This window comes from Phyllobates terribilis, unplaced genomic scaffold (genome assembly GCF_046119375.1).
Source record: "Phyllobates terribilis strain yellow unplaced genomic scaffold, ASM4611937v1 Scaffold_13__5_contigs__length_258822181, whole genome shotgun sequence".
NCBI lineage: Eukaryota > Metazoa > Chordata > Amphibia > Anura > Dendrobatidae > Phyllobates > Phyllobates terribilis.
Window position 1 is genome coordinate 26,058,098 of NW_027362773.1, and position 25,456 is coordinate 26,083,553.

A 25,456-nucleotide genomic window follows, 5' to 3' on the forward strand; every position below is an offset into this window, starting at 1 on the left:
CCATCTACAGTCATAAAGTCAGTATGATATTGATCATTGGGGCTTTGTTTAAGGAACTGTTGACCAAAACTGAGACTGATGTTCTTTCAGTTCGTATGTTATATACCAGCCCCCTCAGCTTCTGTACTAGGCTGAGTGACACACTCTTATAAAGGAGCATACGTGCCAACAATCCCTAGTTTATTGGCAAGTCCCATAAATCGTCCCACAAAAGGGTCAGTGCTTATAAAACTGTCTCTCAAGATAGGAGCGTTTCTGACCTATCCTGAGGGATGTTCAGAATTTTGCAGCCTAAATATTGGAGTTATCTCCAATCATGTATAACCCCTTAGATGCTGCTTTCAATCCTGACAATAATAAATATCTAAAAGTCCAAAATAGGCTGCGCTAATTAAGGTAATCTGTCAGAAAGATTTTGTCATTTAATCTGAGAGCAGTATATTGTAGGGTCAGAGAGTCAGATTCCAGGGATGGGTCTCTTGCTTAGCAGCTTGCTGTAGTTTTAGTACAATCAGTGTTTTATCAGCAGGAGGTTATCACTTGCTGATAATGTACAGTGGTCACAGTAAACGGCCAATCAGTGGTGTGGGCGGAGTTATACCCAGTTCAGCATTCAGAGAACTGCTAGATCTGCAGCGGAGAACACAGAGATTATATCAAAACTGCACCAAGCATTGCGGTAAGTGACACATCGCTGGAATCAGGGTCTCAGTCCCTTAATCATGCTGCTCTCAGATTCCATAGCAAAAACCTGCTGACATATTTCCTTTAAGGTGTGATTCCAGCCATATAAACAAAAAAGTAATCATTTCAAACTTAAGTTGCAATAGATGTAAAGATTTTCCTCAATACAATAGCTAGACCAGTTTTCACTTTCTTCAATCCATTACCTTATTCTGATGTTCCTTTTTCAATATTTTAAATATAACTTTAATGCCTTAAAGGGGATGTCCAGTTTATTTTTTATATTTTTATTCCATTAGCTTCCTGTACTGAAAAAAAAACACAGACAGCTGTACTCGCGGACCGACCCTGCTGCATTGGCTTTAATCAACTTATCAACTTTCTTGATATGGCTGCAGCAGTGACATCATGTGACTTCTGCAGACAATCACTGGACTAAGTGGTCTGGTGCCATCTAGATTAGAATCACTGCTGAACCCAGTGATTGACTGCAGTGGTCATGTAATGAATAGGATCCATCAACATCCATTATATTCTATTTTACTTTTTTAATACAAAAAACATATAGAAGTATATAAAGAAAAAAAATGATTTTTTTTGTAGCTTCAGGATATATAAAAAGCAAAATGACAAGAAAACATTCCGAATATTGCAGCTTTTAATTATTTTCTGACTACCAAGAGGAGGTCTTCAGGGAGACATAATGGAACATATGGAGATACAATAGGCTTTAATTGTGCATACAGTGCATTGTGAAAGTATTTGGCCCCCTTGAATTTTTCTACCTTTTGCCACATTTCTGGCTTCAAACATAAAGATATAAAATTCAAATTTTTGGGGGAAGAATCAACAACAAGTGGGACACAATCGTGAAGTGGAACGAAATTTATTGGATATTTTAAACTTTTTTAACAAATTAAAAACTGAAAAGTGGGGCGTGCAATATTATTCGGCCCCCTTGAGTTAATACTTTGTAGCGCCACCTTTTGCTGAGATTACTGCTGCAAGTCGCTTGGGGTATGTCTCTATCAGTTTTGCACATCGAGAGGCTGAAATTCTTGCCCATTCTTCCCTGCAAAACAGCTTGAGCTCATTGAGGTTGGATGGAGGGCGTTTGTGAACAGCCGTTTTCAGCTCTTTCCACAGATTCTCGATTGGATTCAGGTCTGGACTTTGACTTGGCCATTCTAACACCTGGATACGTTTATTTTTGAACCATTCCATTGTAGATTTTGCTTTATGTTTGGGATTATTGTCTTGTTGGAAGAAAAATCTCTGTCTCAGTCTCAGGTCTTTTGCAGACTCCAACAGGTTTTCTTCCAGAATGGTCCTGTATTTGGCTCCGTCTCATCAATTTTAACCATCTTCCCTGTCCCTGCTGAAGAAAAGCAGTCCCAAACCATGATGCTGCCACCACCATTTTTGACAGTGGGGATGGTGTTTTGAGGGTGATGAGCTGTGTTGCTTTTACGCCAAACATATCGTTTTGCATTGTGGCCAAAAAGTTCGATTTTGGTTTCATCTGACCAGACCACCTTATTCCACATGTTTGGTGTGTCTCCCAGGTGGCTTGTGGCAAACGTCAAACGAGACTTTTTATGGATACCTTTGAGAAATGGCTTTCTTCTTGCCACTCTTCCATAAAGGCCAGATTTGTGCAGTGTACGACTGATTGTTGTGCTATGGACAGACTCTCCCACCTCAGCTGTAGATCTCTGCAGTTCATTCAGAGTGATCATGGGCCTTTTGGCTCCATCTCTGATCAGTCTTCTTGTTTGTGATGAAAGTTTAGAGGGACGGCCAGGTCTTGGTAGATTTGCAGTGGTCTGACACTCCTTCCATTTCAATATGGTCGCTTGCACAGTGCTCCTTGAGATGTTTAAAACTTGGGAAATCTTTTTGTATCCAAATCCGGCTTTAAACTTCGCCACAACAGTATCTTGGACCTGCCTGGTGTGTTCCTTGGTCTTCATGATGCTCTCTGCACTTGAAACAGAACCCTGAGACTATCACAGAGCAGGTGCATTTATACGGAGACTGGATTACACACAGGTGGATTCTATTTATCATTACCAGTCATTTAGGACAACATTGGATCCTTCAGAGATCCTCACTGAACTTCTGGAGTGAGTTTGCTGCACTGAAAGTAAAGGGGCCAAATAATATTGCACGCCCCACTTTTCAGTTTTTAATTTGTTAAAAAAGTTTAAAATATCCAATAAATTTCGTTCCACGTCACGATTGTGTCCCACTTGTTGTTGATTCTTCCCCAAAAAATTGAATTTTATATCTTTATGTTTGAAGCCAGAAATGTGGCAAAAGGTAGAAAAGTTCAAGGGGGCCAAATACTTTCACAATGCACTGTATATTATTACAGATCACGGGAATAAAAAGATTATGTTTTAATTACATTTGGTAGTCACAGGCTTGAAATGAAAAAAGATGATAATTTTTACCATAAAATATGGATTAGACTACAATGTATTTTTAATGGATTTAGTATATATTTTAGGGATATATTCACATTACGTCTTTTTCTGGCTGTCAAAACATCCATTTTTCACACAGAAGATGATTTGAAAAATTCTACTTTTTCTCTGGAATTTTGTAAATTTGAAGTGTTTTTTGCTAGCGTTTGTTTTTTTCTGCTTTTTTCTTGAGCTGTTTTCTTCTGAGTTTTCCATACTTTTTTGAACTCTATTAAGCAATGAAGAAAATGCAAGCGTTTTTAGTCTTTGTAGCCTTCTCATTGACTTGTATTAAAAGTATTCAGTGTCGTCCCAGCTGAAAACACCAGAAGAATGAACACTTTTTTTTTTTTAATATTTGGCGTTTAAAACTTTATCACCCTTCGTTTGAGCAGTGGAAAAAGACTCAGTGTGAACATATCCTTTTCCTCCTGCCAACAATACCTGGTCAGTAGAGGTCTGATCAGTGACAGCAGCATAATTATTCTGCTCTTGCGGGTTGTGGTATTGCCAACATAGCTCTTACCCACAAAAGATAGCGTTAGGTTCTGTTTATTCTGGCTATGTACATGTATTGTTTCCTGAAACAAGAGTCTATAAAAGCCTCAGAGGCCAACGTGAAAATGGCAAGATTTCTATTTTGGATATTTTAATACAGATTGTGATTTGGTGAAAAAATTTATTGCCAAAAATTGGCAAAATTAATTTTTTGAAATACTTTTAATAAAAACACCTGATTTAAACTACAGGTTATTTTGTAATTATAGCTTTCCATTAAAAAAAAGAGCCAAGTCAAGATGAGCTGAAGGGGCATAGCACTTTCATCTAGTATTGCCAATCCAAGCAGTTAGCTGTGGTCACAATGGTCAGACTTCCACCAGAATGACATTGTTGGATTGTTTTAGCAATATCTTTTCAATATCTTAAAGGAGTTGTCCAGTAGCTTAATCAATTCAAGACCCCATTTAAAATAAAAAATAATGAATACACACTTCCCACAGCAGTGCCATTAGGTTATGTACCCACAATGCAGAAATGCTTCGGATTTTTCCTGAGCGTTTCTGCATCTCCCTGGCAGAAAAGAACGCATGCGGATTGTACATGCGGATTGTACATGCGGATTGTACATGCGGATTGTACATGCGTTTTCCTGCCAGGGACATGCGGATGTGAAGTGTTCTTCACATGCATTTCCGCATGCAGGTTGTCAAGCGCTTTCCAAGCGATTTTAGCATCACTTGGAAAGTGCTTGACAATTTGGTCACACTATGTAAATCCATGCAAGCAGCATGGATTTATATAGTGTGACCAAGTTAATAGGTGAAAAAAAAGATTAAAAATGGTAAAAAATAAAAAAAAATACATTATACTCACCTTCTGATGGCCCCCAGTCTTTTCTCTGCTGCGTCCGGTCTCTTGTACGGCTCGCGGTGGTGTGAAAGGATCTTCCATGACGTCATTTAGTCATGTGACAGGTCACGCGACCGCCGACGTCAGCGGTCGCGTGACCCGTCACATGACTAAATGACGTTTTGGCAGGTCCTTTTAGACCATCGCCGTACAAGAGACCGGACGCAGCGGAGAAAAGACCGGGGGCCATCAAAAGGTGAGTATAATGTATTTTTTTATTTTAATTCTTTTTTTTACAGGTACCATGGTACCCGGTTCTGGAAGAGAGTCTCCTCTTCTCCAGACCCGGGTACCATCCGCACATTGAATCGCTTAATATCTGCATATACACATGTAGTCATGCGGATATTAAGCGATTCAATGCAAGTCAATGGCAACGAAAACGCCGCGATTCCGCAAAATAATTGCTAGTGCTGCGGATTTTTCCACAATGATAATCCGCAGCGGAAATTCCCACAGCATGTGCACAGCACATGCGGATTATCATTGGGGAACATTGCCGATCTTCTAACAAACGTTTTTTAAGCGTTTCTGCAGTGGAATTGCTGCTGTGGAAACGGTTAAAAAACGCATAGTGGGCACACAGCCTTAATGCGATGTTGGCAACATTATTCACAGTGGGTGACGTAACATTGATTAGTAATTAGCTCTCTACTGTCAGCTTTGGGCAGTACCACGCCTTATTTAAACTCCCAGGAGATGCTAGTTATAAGTATTTACAGAACGTGGTGTTCCAGTTCCATGGAAAATGAATAAAAGAAAAGAAATCACAGAAAAAAGTTTCATGTGATGCTGTATTTTCCCTATAGTGCTGTTGGGGTACTGAACACTTGTTGCCTAGATCCTACACCGACAATATCAGATCGTTGAGGGTGTCCGTAATGCATTCTTTTTTTATTCTGATTGGATTATTTTTCAGGGGACCCTCCTTATAATATTGAATTGTCTAAAGTAGACTCCCTCTTGAAATGAAGGCCAGTACTGATACTGAGCTGAGGGAAGGGACAAGGAACCTGTCAGCTGATTCATGGTGCCCAGGCCACGACCAGCATGAATCAGACCCGGGCTGCTCTAATGCAGCCAGGAATATTTTTCTCTGAAATGCGCCACTTTAGGTGGTGGAGCGGTGCATAGAGAAGCTGACCGGAGGCACTGCCGGACTAGTCTCCTCTCCGGCCTATAATCCTCGGCCAGATCTTTAAAGTATATAAAATATACCTGACTGTAAACTTGGAGCCAGGATATGATTGATGCTGCCTGTGATTTGGGCAGCATGACTCAGGTGATGGCTTCCCTTTTACTACTAAGAGGTGACATCATAGTTAGGCTGCTGGCATTACCCTGTGGATGATATTTGCAGACATCCTAGTTATTCCCCACCCTGATACTGTAGTAAATGGGAAAGTTGGTGAGTTAGGCTGAAGAGCCGCCAAGACTAATGTGCCGTTATATATTGGGCTCCTGCATGCAACCTTGGAAATGATATGTTTTACCCTTATATCAGAACTTTCTTATATGTCCTCATTGCAATCTGAAGAAATGTAACTGGGTCAAATATCACCTGATGCATTACCATTCAATGTTAATGGGAACCCCTGCAGTGATATGTGATTGTCGTATGCTGTACACTCGGAAAGTGTTTCATTTCTGGCCTGGAAATAATTCATGGTTAGTATTATGATTAGGTACAAGGACCGAGAAACAACAAAGAATAAAAGCTACGGAACATGGAGAATGATAGGTTAGAGGAAGCAAAGAAAATGGACCGGACAAAAGAAAGAAAGATGAAATGAAACAGAATCGGGAAGGACTTTACAGTAGAGGAATGTATGAGGCAGGAGATGAGTGAGTAATGTAATGGAAAAAATATCACAACCATTAGCCCATATACAGATAGCCACAAAATGATTGGCCTTGGAAAATGTAAAAAATAATGGATGTGAAAGGACGTAGATTTTTCATGTTTGAGCTCGCAAAATCAATGATGGCTTAAATTCATGTCCCCCCCATTATTTGGATGGAGTCTATCGAGTCACACTTTGATCATGAAGCAAAAATCTAGTCTAAATATACACAAAAAATACCAACTTAAATACATTCAATTTTATTTGATTTTGCCTCATCTAGGGGCACATCAGAGCTGGCCAATAATTAAGGATGAGGTCATCTTAAAGGGAATCTCTCAGCAGGTTTTTGCTATGTAATCTGACAGTAGCATGATGTGGGGACAGAGACCCTGATTCCAGCGATGTGTCACTTAGTTTACTTTGTGTCGCAGTTGTGATATAATCACAGTTTTCTCTGTTGCAGATTTAGCAGAGCTCTGAGTGCTGAGCCCTGTGTAACCCCACCCACACCACTGATTGGCAGCTCCCTCTGTACATTGTATAGTGACAGAAAGCTGCTAATCACTGCTGGGGGTGTGATTGGACTAGGAGGCACAAGACACCTAGTCCTGTAGTGGTAATCTCCTGCTGATAAGACACTGATTGTATTGAAACAAAAATTCACAACCTAATAAAGTGACACATCACTGGAATGAGGCTCTCAGCACCCACATCATGGTGCTCTCAGATTACATAGCAAAAATCTACAGACAGATTACCTTTAAAAAATATAGTTTTTGGCAGCACATTGTCCTGTATAAACAGAACACTTTCTGCCAAGAACTTGATGTTCTAAGTGCACAGAACGATCTTATGAACGATCATTCTGTGCACATTCAAGGGCGGTCAGCCAGTCTAAACAGACCATTAAATGACAGCCAATTGTCTTTCATGCAGCAGATCGGTGATCATTTAACGGCCATGGTCAGCCTGTCTTAACTGGGCCCTAACTATGTTCACACATCATGGTTTTTTCAGCGTTTTTTGATGCATTTTTTATGCAAATTTTCAGCTGCGTTTTGCAATACCAGAAAAGTCTGAGATTCCAGAAATCTCATCCACACATCATGGTTTTTGTTTTGTTCAGGATTTTGTTCTTTGCTTTTTTTTTTTGCAGAGACAAAAGAACAGTGAAAAAAACGCTGAAAAAACGCACCAAAAAAAGTAAGGAAACAGCAACAAAAATCCTGAGCAACCTCTTGGCAAAAGATCAGGTTTTGCTGCTGAAAGCCTAAGGCTTATTTTATTCTTCTCAAGTATCAATATAATGTAAGTTCTGGGGCATTTTTACATTTAATATACTTTTACATCTAGCTCTCCTAAGGAAAAGGAAGATTGAGAAAACAAAACTGTCTTGCCCTCAACATTCTTAAATAAATATGATATTGGGAAGAGGGTTAGAAATACAGGAAGATGCAAAAAATAGCGATGTGAAATTAGAATTAGAAAATCTAGAGAATTTTATTTGAGGAGTAAGATAGAAACGGAAACCCTTAGAGAGGTGTTATTTCACCCAAGTGTTCTCCAAACCGTCATGCGAGATAATGATTCATCTGTTCAAGAATTGCTCAAATATAATATGTAATGAGAACTGTATTCTGCTCCGTGTTTTTCATTAAATCTCCCTCCTGCATGACTTGTGTAACCACTTTTTTATATTCCCCTTTACTAAACCTATCGCACATTCAGGAATGAAGGCTGACGGTCCTTCATCTTCACAATTGACTGTGTTCTTACTTTGCTGATGCCTCTATGTTGTGTCTCTCTTCTTCCTTCTTTTCTCTCCCCTTTGACCTGTGGGCAGGGAAGGCCGCATGGTGGTGCTGTCCTTGGTGCTGGGTCTCTCCGAGCAGGATGACTTTGCCAATATCCCAGACCTGCAAACCAATGGCTCTCAACAGAACCAGAACACTCAGGGCGAAAAGAGGTAGGAGGGGGGAGCGCAAATGTGCCCTCCCTGTGTGGGGTTGCAATGTGAGATTTTGTATGTTATGTGTGGAAATATGTTATCCTAGTGGTCACTGTTGTCAACAGTCCTTGCCTCCCATCCCTTATCACAAATATTGTGTCCATGTTTGCACGTGTGCAGATGTGTGCGTCTTCTAGACTGTGATATACGTTAGTTTGGATCTCAAGGTATCGACTGGTCGATCCACTGAGAATTAAGAAATTATGGCTAAAGTGTTTTTTATGCAAAATTGAAGTATAATCGTTGGATTTTATACATAAGATTTACATTTTTGAGGCAAAATGAAGAATGGGGAAGACTCGTAAATTACTCAATGTATATAGAGGGCAACAAAAGCCTTCTATTATCAATCAGCCCTGTATATTGTGGTCCATGTCATATATTGTCTCTTTCTAGGCATATATATTACTTTAGGTCAGGGGTCCCCAACCTGTGGCTCACGGACTCATGATGTGTGGCTCACGGACCCATGATGTGTGGCTCACGGACCCATGATGTGTGGCTCATGAACTCATAACGTGTGGCTCGTTGGCCCATGATATGTGGCTCACGGACCCATGATGTGTGGCTCTTGAGCTGATGACGTGTAGCTCGTGGGCCCATGGTGTGTTGCTCATGTGCTCATGATGTATGGCTCATAAGCCCCTTGATGTGTGGATCTTGGACCCATGAAGTGCAACTAGTAGGCACATGACGTGTGGCTCGTGAAATGTGACTCATGATGTGTGGCTCATGAGCTCATGACGTGTGGCTCATGAGCCCATGATGTGTGTCTCCTGGGCCCTTGATGTGTGGCTTGTGGGCCCATGATGTATGGCTCGTGAGCCCCTTGATGTGTGGATTTTTGACCCATGAAGTGCAACGAGTAGACCCATGATGTGTGGCTCCTGGGCCCATGACATGTGACTCATGAGCTCATAATATGTGGCTCGTGAGCCCATGATGTCTGGCTCATGGGCCCGTGATATGTGGCTCCTGGACCCATGATGTGTGGCTTGTGGGCCCATGATATGTGGCTCCTGGACCCATGATGTGTGGCTTGTGGGCCCATGATGTGTAGCTTGTGGGCCCATGATGTGTGGCTCACGGCTGTCTGCCAGGTTGGTGCATTAGTACCAGGTCAAGCCAACAACTATGAAAAGCAAGTATCCACATGATGACTTTTGTGACTATCCTTGTTCAGAAGCAGCAGATCTGAATGCGCATGTACTGGCCGTGGGAGTAATAGGGTAATATTTGAGGCTGACAAAAGATGATACTTCCAGTTAGTTAAAGAGGTTCTTGAAGCCGGATGCAAAATAGTGGAAGGAATGCTTGGTACAAGAATACCGAATAGGGCAATGTGGGAACCCCAGGTGTATGTATACTGCCTATAAGGGAGGGGGCCACAAGGTCTCGATGTGATTCTTTGGCTGAATTATACCAGTAAATGGAGACTCTGGATGTGGCTTGCGGACATTTTCCAGAGCTGAATGTGACTCTTAAGGCAAGAGAGGTTGGAGATCGCTGCTTTAGGGAAACATATAAGCACTATGATTCCAATGCATGCTATTACCCATAAAACAATCACAACATGTTAATATGTTTTTACCTTGTGAGTAAAACTGGACAATCATTATATGTAGCGCTGTCCTTGAGCTGCAGAATATAGAGTCTACGACACCAGGGGGCTTGTCCGTGACATGAACTCCAGGCTTATTTCTTTGTCGGTGCTTCTATTCAATCTTTCCCTTTGTTGTAAGTTGAAAGGGAATTTATTTCATATATGAAGAAATATAGCATTTTTTTTCTCCATTGGATTTGACACTTATGAAGGAAACATTTTCCTTACTATCATGCACCTCAGCATTACTGCCAAAGCGTCCAAGACCAAGAGGTCATCATCGCTTTCAGTCCGTGCCTAGAAAAATAGGATCACAGGCACAAAGACCCCATAAATGGGAACTCTCTAGTTAAATATTCCCCGACTGAGAAGTGTGAAAAGAAATTCAGACATTTGGGCTGGAATCGCTTCACAAAGTTAGCACAGTGTTAATTAAGTGGTCCAATTTTCACTCCGGGGTTATTTTTATTCTTCCTATACCGCGCTACATATATTAACACGTTAATGCTGTCATTGAACCACAGTCTGTCACGCAGATCTTCCAAATATAAAACCATGAAAAGAAAGCAAGGGCTCCATCTAGAAGTCCGTCGGAGTGAGGAACATGACGTATTTCGGTCTTGATTCCCCATCGAAATGTGGGTGGTAATTTTCACAGTTTTTCAATATCTGCTGATGATGTTGTGACAGTCAATTTAATGAAGATTCATACAACTAGGTATATTTACCAAGGTATAAAAATACTTGAGACCTCCTCATAAATGTGTTGCCTTGTAAATGAAGGCCCCAACATGAATGAAGAGAGATGACACCCAGAAACCCTGGTGTATTACAATCTGCTGCTTTCTAAATTATGATTTTCCAGTAGTGAGAGAAACATAATCCCCTGTGAGAAAATGGAAAATTAAACGTCAATGTAAAAAAAACTGCTTGTTTACCCCTTAAATAGCAATGAATTCTCTTGATCCGTCACCTCAATTACTCCATCTTTTAATTGTAGCTTAAGATACCATCACTTGTTAACATCATCTCATCTATATTTAAATCTAGTTAATGACTTTACTGTTCTGTGCCGTTTGTAGAGAAATCCGCAGCTAGAACTTGTCAATGACAACAATATCATTTCTTGACTTATGTTGTCTCACCCTTCGGTCACTTGGTTTGCGTCATCTGTCTACTTTGTAATGAATTATCTATGACATTATCTATACAGTTCTTGGAAATGGTCACTAAATAGTACTCTGTACAGTTTTACATCCGGTTGATAACATCTGATCGGTGGGAGTGTTGGGCAGTGCCTGTGAAGGTCCTTAGGCAGTCGAAATCTTGTCCACCAACAACCAACAAATTATTTCCTAATTATGTTTTTACATTTAATAACAATTTTAATGCACCAATGAAATGTTATCAAACAGAACAAAAAAACCTTCATTATAACCAAGAAAATGTAATTGATCTCCGGTGAAGACCTACCTATATATACTCATCCATGTTCCCAAAGCTTCTACTCATGAATTTTCTATTATGATCTAGAGTCGGCGAGAACTCACAGGAACTTCCCTCTCCTCCACTCCCACTCTTCGTCCTGTACAATCACCCATTTGCCAAACTTGATCGCATAGATGCCCCTCCTCTACTTCGCATGAATTCTTGAATATACACGTCAACAGCCAAAAGATCATTTCACTACAACTAGTTGTAATGTTAAGGTCGGACCTTCGGTGGTCTGGCTAGCCTCCAATTTCATCCAGCTTGGTTGACACACTAATTATATATTTTATTCAGTATCAAATCAATATTATTTTTTAGTTGTTGCACGGGACCCCTAAAAGACGTGGTACTTATAGGTTGGAGCCTATTGTGCCTAATTTGTAATCTGGCACTGGTGTGGGACCCCACTGATCTGATATTAATGACCTATCCTAAAACTGTCCGTTTCCCAAACAATAGTTGTTGACCACCGATAGTTTGGTCAACAGTTATCTCTCCCAATTCCCCTATACACAAGAATGCTTAGTTCAACCAATCCTTCTTTTACTCTCCATGAGATTCCCCCTGTCACACTCTTCTGGCAGTATCTTATCTAAAGAAAGTACAAAAGGATTATCCATTGAAAATCCAACGAATGGATCATTCTCTCCTCCTAATCTGGAGGACCTCATACACATTAGATAGTCAGCCTATCCCAACGAATTCAGCAAACTCCGATGATGTATCTAATGTGTATGGTGCCTTTCGAATAGGTCACCAGTATCGAAATAGTAGACAACCCTTTTACTTGTAAAAATAGTTGGCCAGCTAGAAAAAAAATATCTTTTAGATGTGTTTAAAACAGAAATATATACCTCACTAATTAAATTGCATTAAGAACAGTGCCCCAATTGCAATATATCACCAATGATTCAAGGTTATGTCAGCTCAACTTATGGCATGGGATCAACACAGGGTAAAGCTTTCTGTGTCATAACGTGACCGTTAATGTGCACAGAGAGCTGGCTGACTGGCTCATTTCATCAGCTAAGCCAGCCCTCTTCCTTGTCACGGTGAGGGTGCAAAGAAAAGGGCTGGTTTAGCTATTGAAGTGAACAGTCCGCCAGTCTGCTTCACACACCTCACTGGCTCAGGAAGGAAACTCTCTCCTGTTTCGACCCAAGCCAGAAATAAGCTTCTGGGACCAACTCTGATATCTTGAGATAGGTCCGACTTTCTTAAATTAAGCATCTTAGCGAGTTGTAAATATTTCTAGTATCTGTACATCTAAAGACTTTTCTAAAGGCTATTTGCTGGCTAAAGATTTCCTTTAAGTTATTGATGACTGCTACCTCATTTGGGAAAGACAAATTTTGGTTAATGACTGTGGAAGGTCCTAATACTCCATAAATCCATACCTAAGCAGTTTCCAGAGTTTCATAGATCGATAGTACAAAGATCATCAGGTCACTACTTAATCAATTAAAGGGGTCAACTCTGAACAAACATTCATGGCATTCCATCAATGTGAGATGTCTAACAAGGTGACCCCTGCTGATCTCGAGAACGAAAGGCAACCATACTGGAGAAGTGTCATGCCACTGCATCTCCTGTTGGCACCACTTGACTTTCTTCAAAGGCCACCTGGTAGGCTCCTTATTGTAGCCAATCATGCCCTACCTTAAAATGTTCTAAGACAGCCTTGCCTTCAATCTGCTGTCAGAAACACCCTCAATGAAGTGTGAACACAGCTATATATGCCTATAAGAACAGAAATTATTGAGAGAATGTTTTCCCGTTGTAAACTATTGAACTTTCTGTAAAAGACAGACCAAATCATGCTCCCGTAGCTAAGAAACAGTGCAATCTACATGGCAAGCGGCACGGCAGGTGTCCATCAGTTCTCCTGCCCTAGCCGAGAGTCTTTCATCATCTGTTCTTTTTAGGTTTCTGCACAGTAAAAGTAACCAGCAGACAAGGCATTAAATTCTCACACGGACACATACAGAATATATATATTTTCCATGCACCCTGCCTTGATTGATTTGATAAATGTAAAGCAGTACGGAATATCTCCCTCATTAGAATTTTTGAAGTAAACTCTTGAACAATAACACTTATACATCAGTACATTAGTTACATTAGATACATTTATAGACAGGGTAATCACACAGCACAACCTAGGGGAGATTAAAGAGGACCTGTCACTTACCATAAATATGTCATTTTTTGGCTGGTGTAAATGCCGCTGTTCTCCTGAATCTGACTTTTACTTTTTGTTTCTGCTCCTCAACATTCCTGAGATATTGCCTCTACTTCTCTTGTATGTAAATCTAGTCTTTTAGCCAACTGGGCGTGGTCCTAAAAAAAGACTCTCATAGAGAAGACTTGATGACCATGCCTACTTGTCTAAAAAGACTAATATCATGCAGCGGCCATATCTCCGGAACGGAGAGGCACGGGAGCAAAAGAAAAACAACAGCAGGAGAACAGCGGCATTTACAACAGTTAAAAAAACATTACTTATTTATGACAATTGACAGGTCTTAAAACATTAAAGAGTTTTTATTCTCTCAATATATTGCAATCATCATATTATATAGCACTGTGTACTTACAATTGCTCATTTGACTTTCTACCCAGCTAATTCTTCTCTTTTCTCTGCTCTCTGTAGAAACAGGAAGGCTCTTGTCCCTGCATTTATCATCCCCCTCTTCAACTCCTGACCTAGCTGCTCTACTCCTCCCCCATGCCAGGGACTTTTGCAGTGACTGATGACTCATGCAGCGACTTTCTGTTTCTACATAGAGCTTAGAAGGATTCAGCTAGTCAGTTATTAATCACATGATATCATAGAGCTAATGTAAAAGAGAAGAATTAGCTGGGTAGAAAGGCAAAATGAGCAACAGTTAGTACACAGTGCTATATAATATGATGACTGCAATATATTAAAATGATAAAAATCCTGATAGGAGAAATGCTTTAAAATATTCCCATTTGAAAGTATTTTCTGGGAATACATTTTGATTTTAAAAATGCGTTTGCATGTAATCCTAAGCAACTTTTTACAATAATTTAGATCCCATTTAGATTGCTTTCCACTGCCTGTCATTTAAGTTCCATTACTGCAACTTGGATATACAGACAATGAGGACTTGTGGTGCCCACTTATGTAATGACAGATAACAGGCTGGGCCTGATGACGTTCTTGATGAGCTCCCTGTTTATGAGGGTCCCAGACATTTTTTTCTGACACTTTTTCTGACTGGTATGAAAGTTTTCCAAACATGTCGGTGAAGAAAGGCAGGTACAAGTTATTTTTCTCCTCTGTCTGACTTGTTACCTGGCCACAGTATATTTACTGCACGTAATCATGTATTACTAGTTCCATCATAATTACCTTCATAATGTCAGTAGATTTTCTATTTCCTCGCAAATTACAATTCATATTTACATTAAACCTTGGAGTTTCTGTTCTCAAGGATAAGAGTTAAATTTTATTTGCAGCTCCAGTGCTAATTGCTTATTAATGTGCATGGTTGACCAAACCTGCTTGTAATCCTGGGAGATTTTCTGCATGAAGCGTCAAAGGATTATGCTAAAGCTGTAACCCCTTTACTCCAATCCTTTATGTGATTGAGGAATTTGATGCAGAACATTATGGAATCCATGCACATTCCTGCAGCTCCTTTCTAATTATCCATATAAAGATCATATTGACATCGATGACCTGCAGAGTGCTCAGGATGTCGGAGCCTGTACACGATGAAATCATAAAGGCAGAGCCCAGTGCTTTCGGAAACATTGCTTCATCAGAGGATACACAGTGTATGTTTATATAGATTAATTATTATTACACTGTGAGACAAAACAGAAGATTGGGACAATGAGTCCATTTATGAAAATCATAGACACTAGAAGAGAAATGTATGAAATTCCTGGTCAATTTTTTGCAGCATTTGGGGTTGAGCGAAACGCAGAGACCGGATGAGTTTAAATGTAACGGTTCTATTCACATATTGCATTTGTTGAGTGTTTCATGTGGTTTCATCCTAGGTGGTGTGACAATTTTAGCTTGTCTTTCTGTAGCATGTTAATAAATAATGTGTGGGGTAGAACAGTTCTTTATAAATGTGTCTTATTACAGGGGTATAGCTATAGTGGAGGTCTTGGTGCTTGAAGGGAGCAGCTCAAAGACCTTACAGCCCCATAGTAAGATATAAATATTATTGGTATAACTGGCACATGGTCAGTAGCGGTCCTGTTACAGTTTGCATTATACCTGGATCCCCAAGTTGCATTTCTTCTCTATTATATGAAAGGAAGTTTGAATTCTTATATTTACAAACATGGAGCACTTGGTTGTTACATTTGTATTATGTACACAGAACTATGTTACTGCAGATTGTATGGCAGCCCATAGAGTCTGTACAGATTTGTATGCTAGGTGCCTCATGTACTATACTTTCCTAAGCATCTGAAAAAGCATACCACCCTTTTTCTTTTCAATCCAAAATGTAACAGAAAAAAATCAGTATGCTTCCATAGGAATTCCGAAATAGCTTTGATGGATGGATGGAGGGGATGAATGGATGAGATGGAGGGGATGGATGGATGAGATGGAGGGGATGGTTGGATGGGATGGAGGGGATGGATGGGATGGAGGGAATGAATGGATGGGATGGAGGGGATGGATGATGGGATGGAGGGGATGGATGGATGGGATGGGATGAATGGGATGGATGGATGGATGATGGGATGAAGGAGATGCATGGATGGGATGGAGTGGATGGATGGATGGGATGAAGGGGATGGATGGATGATGGGATGGGGGAGATCCATGGATGGGATGGGATGGAGTAGATGGATGGGATGAAGGGAATGGATGGTGGGATGGAGTGGACGGATGGATGGGATGAAGGGGATGGATGATGGGATGGAGGAGATGCATGGATGGGATGGCATGGATGGATGGATGGGATGAAGGGAATGGATAGATGGATGATGGGATGGAGTGGACGGATGGATGGAATGAAGGGGATGGATGGATGGATGATGGGATGGAGGAGATGCATGGATGGGATGGGATGGAGTGGATGGATGGATGGATGGATGGAAAAAAGATAAAGCAACACGAGCTCCAAATAATAGTTTGTGGTGCCAGCCTACAGGTTGCAGTCCAACAATCACACCACACAAAAATTAAAAAAGGTATGTGGCACACAGGATTAAAGTTATCAAAAGTGCAGGTAAACTTTTAATGAAGACATGTGTGTGATGGAAATGTTTCAGCTCCACAGCTTGACAAAGGCTCTGTGGAGCCGGAATGTTGCCATCACACACATGGCTTGATTAAAAGTTTACCTGCACTTCGATAACTTTAATCTTGTGTGCCACCTACCTTTTTTGATTGTTTTAGATAGATAAATCCCACTCCAACGAGCACTTCATCGCATTCAAACAGTCTCTTACTACCTTCAAGTCCACACTCACTACAGCAAAACAAACATCCTTCTCATCTCTCATATCCACCCTGTCTCACAACCCTAAACAGGTATTCAACACTTTCAATTCTCTCCTCCATCCCCCAGCGCCTCCTCCCTCACCTCTCATCTCAGCCGAAGACTTTGCCTCGTTCTTCAAGCAGAAGATTGACTCCATCAGACAAAGCCTTTTCCTAAAGTCCCCACAACCCCTCCTCATAACTACTCAACCATCCTCCTCCAAAACCAGCTTCTCCTCCATTACGGACGATCACCTCTCGTCTTTACTCTCCAAATCACACCTCACCACCTGCGAACTTGACCCAATTCCTTCCCACCTCATCCCTAACCTCACCACAGTCTTCATCCCAACCCTAACCCACCTTTTCAACCTGTCACTAACAACTGGTGTCTTCCCCTCATGCTTCAAACATGCCTCGATCACACCCATCCTCAAAAAGCCATTCCTTTACCCATCCTCTCTGTCTAGCTATCGCCCCATATCACATCTCCCTTATGCCTCAAAACTACTGGAACAACACGTCCATTCTGAACTATCCTCCGACCTCTCCTCCTGCTCCCTCTTTGACTCCCTCCAATCTGGCTTCCTACCGCATCACTCCACTGAAACTGCCCTGACTAAAGTCAACAATGACCTACTAACTGCCAAATCCAAGCGACACAACTCTGTCCTTCTCCTCCTGGACATATCATCTGCCTTTGACACAGTCGACCATTCCCTCTTACTGAAGACTCTCTCTTCTCTTGGCATCAGAAACTTGGCCCTATCTTGGATCTTCTCATACTTAACTGACAGGACATTCAGTGTCTCCCACTCACACACCACCTCCTCATCTCGCCCCTATCTGTCGGTGTCCCCCAAGATTCAGTTCTAGAACCCCTGCTCTTCTCCATCTACACCTTCGGCCTGGGACAGCTCATAGAGTCCCATGGCTTTCAGTATCACCTCTATGCTGATGACACACAGATCTACCTCTCTGGACCCAATATCTCCTCCCTACTAACCAAAATCCCACAATGTCTCTCCGCTATGTCATCCTTCTTCTCTGACAGATTTCTAAAACTTAACATGGACAAAACTGAATTCATCATCTTTCCACCGTCTCGCTCAACCCCACCAACTGACCTATCCATCAAAGTGAATAGCTGCCCATTCTCCCCAGTCCTGCAAGCCTGCTGCCTCGGGGTAATCCTGGACTCTAATCTCTCCTTTAAACCACATATCCAAGCCCTTTCCACTTCCTGCCGACTCCAAATCAATAACATCTCCTAGATCCGCACATTCCTCAACCAAGAAGCTGCAAAAACACTGGTGCATGCCCTCATCATCTCCCGCCTTGACTACTGCAACCTCTTGCTCTGTGGCCTCCCTTCTACCACTCTTGCACCCCTCCAATCTATCCTAAACTCTGCTGCCCAACTAATCCACTTGTCCCCACGCTATTCCCCGGCTTCTCCCCTCTGTCAATCCCTTCATTGGCTCCCCATTGCCCAGAGAATCCAGTTCAAAACCCTAACCATGGCATCAAAAGCCATCCACAACCTGTCTCTCCCATACATCTGTGACCTAGTCTCCCGGTACTTACCTGCACGCAACCTCCGATCCTCACAAGATCTCCTTCTCTACTCCCCTCTTATCTCCTCTTCCCACAATCGTATACAAGATTTCTCCCGTGCATCCCCCCTATTCTGGAACTCTCTACCCCAACACATCAGACTCTCGCCTACCGTGGAAACCTTCAAAAGGAACCTGAAGACCCACCTCTTCAGACAAGCCTACATCCTGCAGTAACCCTCACTCCACCATACCGCTGCACGACCAGCTCTACCCTCACCTACTGTATCCTCACCCATCCCTGTAGATAGTAAGCCCTCGTGGGCAGGGTCCTCGCTCCTCCTGTACCAATCGTCGAGTTGTATTGTTCAAAATTTATTGTAATTGTTTGTGCTATGTATATCCCTTTCACATGTAAGTAAAGTGCCATGTAATGAATGGCGCTATAATAATAAATAATAATAATAATAATAATAAATAGATAGATAGATAGACAGAAAATTAGATAGTACAGCCATAACAAAAAATGGCAAATGGTGTCAGTCCACAGGTTGTAACGCAACAGCAAGCTTACATAGGAAAATAAAAAAAAATGTTCAGCGCACTCTATAGACCATTCAATGTAAAGAGTACAGACTTTTATAGGCCGATGTGGAAAAAGGCAAAATTTTGGCTCAAGTACACCGAGCCTTTGTCAAGCTTGACAAAGGCTTTGTGTAATTTGGTGGAAATGTTGCTTTTTTCCACATGGGCCAGAAGCTTCTGTACTTTTTGCATAGATAGATAGAATATTATTAGAGGGATGACTGTTGTACTTCAAGATGTCAAGATAAGTTGCGCCTGCCGAGTGAAGTTGAATCTGTCACTGAAAGCCATTTAAAGAGCTGCCTGACATTATATCGATGATAATCACATATGTGACTAAACTGTAAGGCTAAGTCACATTGAACATTACACAGTAGATTAGACTGCATGATCGTATTTGACAAGTTACGCATCATACATGAATATATGCTGCCTTTAACAGTCTTTAAGTCATTCTTTGTATATCGGCTCCAAATTCACATTTCATTATTGCAACCTTCTGTCAACATCTTCAATTTTTCCAGTTTGCTCTGTAGTCGCATGATTTGCCAATGAGCTAAACAGCGAGGAATTACTAAACGTGAGGAACAAAAAGCGGCCATACACACTGGATGGAAGGAGGTTGATGGTTGAACCAACAATTGTTCACTGAATGATGGGAGCACATTTACTCGGATTCTGGTCCATGCTGACTACTACTGTCGTTTAAACAAGTTATACATTATACATTCTTTTTGGGAATGTTCTTTCACGTAAAGATTGTGTTTGGGTCTAGAGATTATCAGAGAAATTTTAAACGTATAGAATGATAAAATGTTAGAGTTGGAAGAGACCTCCAGGGTCATCGTGTCCATCCCTTGCTCAACGCAGGATTCTTAGCCAACTTCTTTCAAGATGATGGTCATCGTTCATTGGTAAATTTCATCCAACTAATGGCCATTTTGGTTTAAATTGTCCTTTGCGCTAAACTTTTGGCTAATATGACTGCTCACCTTTAGGCCTTTGTAGATGACCATGTGCATTTTGTTGTGTAGGTCACAAAGCTCTATGTGGGTTTCAGATATAGTTTTCTTCAATATTCTATCCCCTGCAGCTTTTTTTTTTTTTTTGCAAAGCACATTTTTGGATTGTTTTATAGCATTTTTGGCTTATTAATAAAACAGCAGGAAAGCAGAAAACAGCAAGTTTGTAAAGGGAAACATAAATAAGAAAATGACCCTTTTCACTGGAGTATAAAACCTAAATGATGGCTTTATGCTAAATTACGGTTTCAGCCTTGAAATTTGCATTATCAGCAATTTCTTAATGCACTTCTACTACCTAAATTGCTCCCTTCACAAACTGCTTTACCTGGTAAAATAAGCAGAATTTAGGGACGGTACATGCAGAAAGCAAAGAAGAGGCTGTGATAGCCTTAAGCACATAACACAGCCTCTCTGCCCTATGTTTGCTGCTGATAGCAGAGGACGGAATATAAATTCCGCATTACTGCACTTCTCCAATGATGGAGTTCCACTGTAAGTAATAGCAGAAGATGAGTCTACTGATTTTGTATGAAGAAATTACCTTTCCATTTCTTTCTTTTTATTATTGTGTATTATATAGCATCAACATATTTCTCAGTACAGTACAGTACAAAGATTGCTATTCATTTAAAGGGATTTTGTCAGTAGGAACAACCCTCCCAAGCCATCTGTATGTGACTCGCCCCCTGGGCCGTGGGGCACCCGGAACCGGGCTTCTGTGTGATGCTGGGGGTAGTAGTGGCAACCCGATCCCGTGGCTCAGGGTGGTCAGACCAATGTTGTGGCAGTCTATTTATAGATTTGGGAATGTCCGACTACGCCACCCGTGGATTGTGGTCAGAGATTATCGCCGCTGCGAGGCAGACCGCTGAGGCTGGTGTTCGTGTGCAGCACAAGGGTAGGATAACTCCCCACGGGAAGAGTGTAGCCTCAGGACAGTGTAGGTGAATGCTGGGGGTGATAGTGCCGGCTGCGATAGTAAGAGTTCAGAGTCCGCTTCAAACAGTCCAGGGTCTTTATTGCAGATGTTATTACTGACCCAACAGGAGTACCGGTTAGGAGTGGACCTGGGTATCTGAGAGCATTCGGGCGAGCCCCACTGGTCAGGGTGAGTGTGTAGGCCTACCGTTCTCTCTCTGCCCTTGCTGACTATCCCCCTCTTCGTGGTGTAATAGCCCACGTCCCTGAGCTGGCCATGTACTTTGCCTGTATGGCTTGCGACTCGGGCCTTGGGTACCTTTTGCTTCTCCTTGCTGTACTGGTCCCTCTGTGTGGCGGAGCCTCCAGGCTTCTTAGGCCAAGAGACCTGAAATCCCTCGCGGGTTGGTTCTCTGCTGCTGGGCTTGCAACCCTGACAGCCTCGGACCCCAATGTCCGGTTGTGTGCTTCTCTCAGCCAGGACCGGCTCTCGTCGCCTCTGTCCCTGGCTTGCAGTTTCTCCTCTGCATCACGGACTCCTCAGCTGCTGCTGACCTGTCCCTCTTCTCTGAGAACTCTTCTGGACACTTCAGAAGTGGGTTCTGGTCTCCCTAACCCTGCCCCAGTTCCAGCTTTTATAGGGGCAGCCAGCTCCCCCTACTGGCCTGGGACAGGAGGTGCTGCATGCTAATGGTCCCTGACCAGGGAACCTCCCTCCTGCTCTCAGACACAGCCTTTAATATTTGTGGCATCCAGGCCTGGGGTGACACATATGTACATACAGGTCATAGAAAGTTGAACAAAATGATACCTTTATATCTGTAATCCAATAAATGGTTCCTGAGAAATCCACGTTTTTCAAATATGTAAATGAGCTGAGAAGATCTCTAGGGAAGATCCCATTCTGGAACAGAGATCTTTTCATCTCATTTACATATTTGAAAAACATGGATTTCTCAGGAACCATTCATCGTATCGCAGATATCAAGGTATCATTTTATTCAGCTTCCTATGACCTACATGCCCATATGCACAGCTTATGATGGTTGATCCTACTGACAAATGCCCTTTAAGACACTGTCAGGCAAAAGGTATTTTTGCCCGAGTTTTAAAAATGAGAGATGTTTTAAAAAGGAAAACCCCCACCCCCTACCTGTTTGTAAGAGAAGACATAGAACTCACTTTTGCTTTTCTCCAAACCAGGAATCTTTATGACCCGCAATAAAACCTCAGTCCAGGGCAAGCACTGGTACAAACCGGAAAATCCCTCCAAAAAATCCCATTGTTTAATTGTACAAACGTTTTATGCCAATTTTAATCACGCACAGGTCTGACAGAAACATCGGAACCACGTTTTTTGAATGCTTACCTTTTCCCATTACAATAGTATAACTTGCATAACTGAGGAATGACCGGGAACTGAGATAATGGATTCTGAGCTTCTGAGCGTCATAGAGGTTTCATATTTAATATCTATCTTCATGAATATTGGTGACGGTCAAGATGATGTCTCCCTCTTGGATGTGGGACCCCCCCACACCAAGATATGGAATCTGAAGGATTTTTTAGGTCTTCTGCAGCTGGGTGGGCTCGCAAAGCCGAGCCCCTTTGTAAGGTAAATAAGGGGTGTTCCCCAGAGTTTTGGCTGCTTGCTAAAAACCAGATCGGCCATTTTTCAAGCCATTCCAACCAGGGACGCCAGACGCATGCACTACACGCTGCGTGAAGGAATCAAGTCTAATTTCCGGGGAGTCGCCCCCCCCACAGAATCTGAGACCATCACCTTGTGAAGCAGGTTTTGCTATTACTTATTCCTTTTATTTTAATAACTGTTTATGCATACATGTAAATTGTCTCCTTTATAATATCTTGTATATATTTTGTAAACACTGCCCCCCTTTGGGAGTAAATCATTAATTATTTACCAGTTTCTTTCTTCTTGTCCTATGTCGAGCAAACACGTTCCTCACCCGCTAATTCACGTTACCTACCAGGTACCCGATCCACCTGTTAAGCGATCGGTGGTGGCAGTATACCAGTGTTTATGTGATATTGTGGTTTGAGGGTGGCTGGTCGGTGGTATATATACGTTCCTGGAAGGAACTGGTGGTATATATACGTCCTGTCACATCACGTGCCGCAATAGTCGACATAAATTAGAGCAGCTGCACCCGTGCGTATCCTCGGTCAATACCGTGTTTGACCAGCAGGATAAGGGGGCGCCAGAGAGCTGCAAGGTCTGACCCAAGTGGGTGTCGTTTTCATGACAAATTGGAGGCAAGCGGTGGGATCATAGGACATTAGTGATCTGGTTTGAGCAATCATTCCTCTCACTAAAAAACTTGCACAAAAGTTTTGAAGATCGAACTCAGTGTTTGTTAGATCTGAGACAATACTGTATGTGTAGCAGCTATCCCTACCCTTCTTCGTTTTTTCTTTTCTATTTTTATTTTGGTGATCATGGTTGTAGTTGGGGAGTCCTGGTATCACCAGCAGAAAAAGGACACTCTTATTGGAATATGTATAATCAAAGGCATTGACCCCCACGGCAAAAGCAAAGAACAAATGGTTTCTGAACTGTTACAAGATGCTGCAGAGCCCGTCCGACAGCAGAGCCCTGATGAGGGGGCGGCCAGCCAAGGCCCGGATGGCGCTGCTGCCGGGGTCCAACCGGTGATTGCTAGCCATACCCGCAACCAGGGTAGTGTGGACCCCCACCTGCAGATGGCCTTGGAGGAGCTCGCCACAGACGATCATGATGGACGACTGCAGCTGATCCTGAAATTCCAGGAGCGGGCTGAGCGACAAGCTGACCGAGAGGCTGCTGAGCGACAAGCCCAAGCTGACCGAGAGGCTGCTGAGCGACAAGCTGACCGACAACACCAGCTGGAGCTAGCCCGGATTCAGAAGGAATTGCCCTCTACGCAGACCCGTGAGTCCAACAGTGCCAGCTGCTTTAAACCTCGTCCTGAGCACTTCCCTGTGATGGAAAAGGATGGGGACTTGGACACATTTCTGCGAGGCTTTGAAAAGGCCTGCAGGCAGTATCAGCTGCCCATCGACCAATGGGCAAGATATTTGACTCCAGGGCTCCGAGGAAAAGCTTTAGAGGTGTTTGCTTCCCTCCCTCGAGAGCAGGATGGAGACTATGAGGCCGTCAAGCAGGCCCTGATAAAAAAGTACCAGCTGACTCCGGAGGTTTACCGGAAAAAATTCAGAACCCTCCAACGTGGACCACATGACACCTGCAGCGATGTGGTAGACGGGCTCAGAACCAACTTTGAGCATTGGATCCAAGGACTGTCAGCGACCACCTTTGAGCAGCTAAAGGATCTGATGGTGAAAGACCAGTTCCTGCATCTGTGTCCGACTGAGGTACGGCAGTTCGTGATGGATCGGGAGCCACCTGATGCCAGTAAAGCAGCGCAGATCGCAGACACCTACGAGGCCAACCGGAGACCAGAGGTGCGGAAGCCGGTCGTCACCAGCTGGAAAGGGGGTAAGCCATCAACCACTATCCCTGCCCCTGCCAGCCGACCTTCCGGAGGCCTTTTTCCCGTTACCAAGGCCCTGCCTGCATCTGATGCCCGCAGGTGTTATTCCTGCAACCAGACTGGTCATCTCAGAGCCACTTGCCCAGAGAAGCAGAGGAAGAACCCCCCATCCAAGGCTCCAGGGCCTAATGCCTCAGTTCTTTTGGTGGGTGGGCCGGTTGGGAGGGCCTGTGAAAACTTTCAGTCTGTCAGGGTGGGGGACACTCTCACTGTAGGCCTCAAGGACACTGGGGCCGAACGAACCCTCATCCGACCCGAACTGGTGTCCCCTGAAGCGCTTATTCCAGGAAAGACCCTGACTGTCACCGGGATTGGGGGCGTCCGATGCCCCTTGCCCATGGCCCGGGTTTTTATTGATTGGGGTGCGGGGAGTGGGGTGAAGGAAGTGGGAGTATCCAAAAACCTACCTGCAAATGTTTTGTTGGGAACTGATTTGGGGAGGATGCTTGCTTATTATGTCCCTAACACCTCTCCCCGATCTGATACGGTTGGTAAGGTTAATACTGATACGGTGAATGTCAATGCTTTACCTGATCATGATGATGAGGATGATGGTGATGATGATGATGATCATGATGATGATGATCATGATGATGATGTTGTTGTCTTGGAAGGTGCCGGAGAACTCAGCCATGTCACTCTGCGGGGTGATGTTGCTGAGGATCCCCTAGCCGGAGCAAAGGTCAGTGCTAAGGGTAATGGGAAGAGGCACGGGGACCATGAAGCAGGTGGTGCTGTGCCAGTGACCAGTGTCACAACAAATGGTGACCTGGCTGATAGTCGCTGCCCCATACGTAGCACTGTGCCTGAGGTAATGGAGGATGA

The 25,456-nt window shown here is 42.8% G+C and overlaps 1 protein-coding gene across 6 annotated transcripts in view; it reads left to right on the forward strand.

Moving 5' to 3' along the window:
* SYT7 (synaptotagmin 7) overlaps nucleotides 1–25,456 on the forward strand; it is a 752,204-nt gene that overhangs the window by 544,161 nt on the left and 182,587 nt on the right. For 4 of the 6 annotated variants that reach the window (XM_073657964.1, XM_073657966.1, XM_073657968.1 and 1 more), the window contains one exon: nucleotides 8,253–8,375. The exons of the other annotated variants lie outside the window; for them this stretch is intronic. In XM_073657964.1, coding sequence (XP_073514065.1) covers nucleotides 8,253–8,375 — 123 coding nt within the window. The remainder of the gene's footprint in view (nucleotides 1–8,252; nucleotides 8,376–25,456) is intronic. 6 annotated transcript variants of the gene reach the window in all.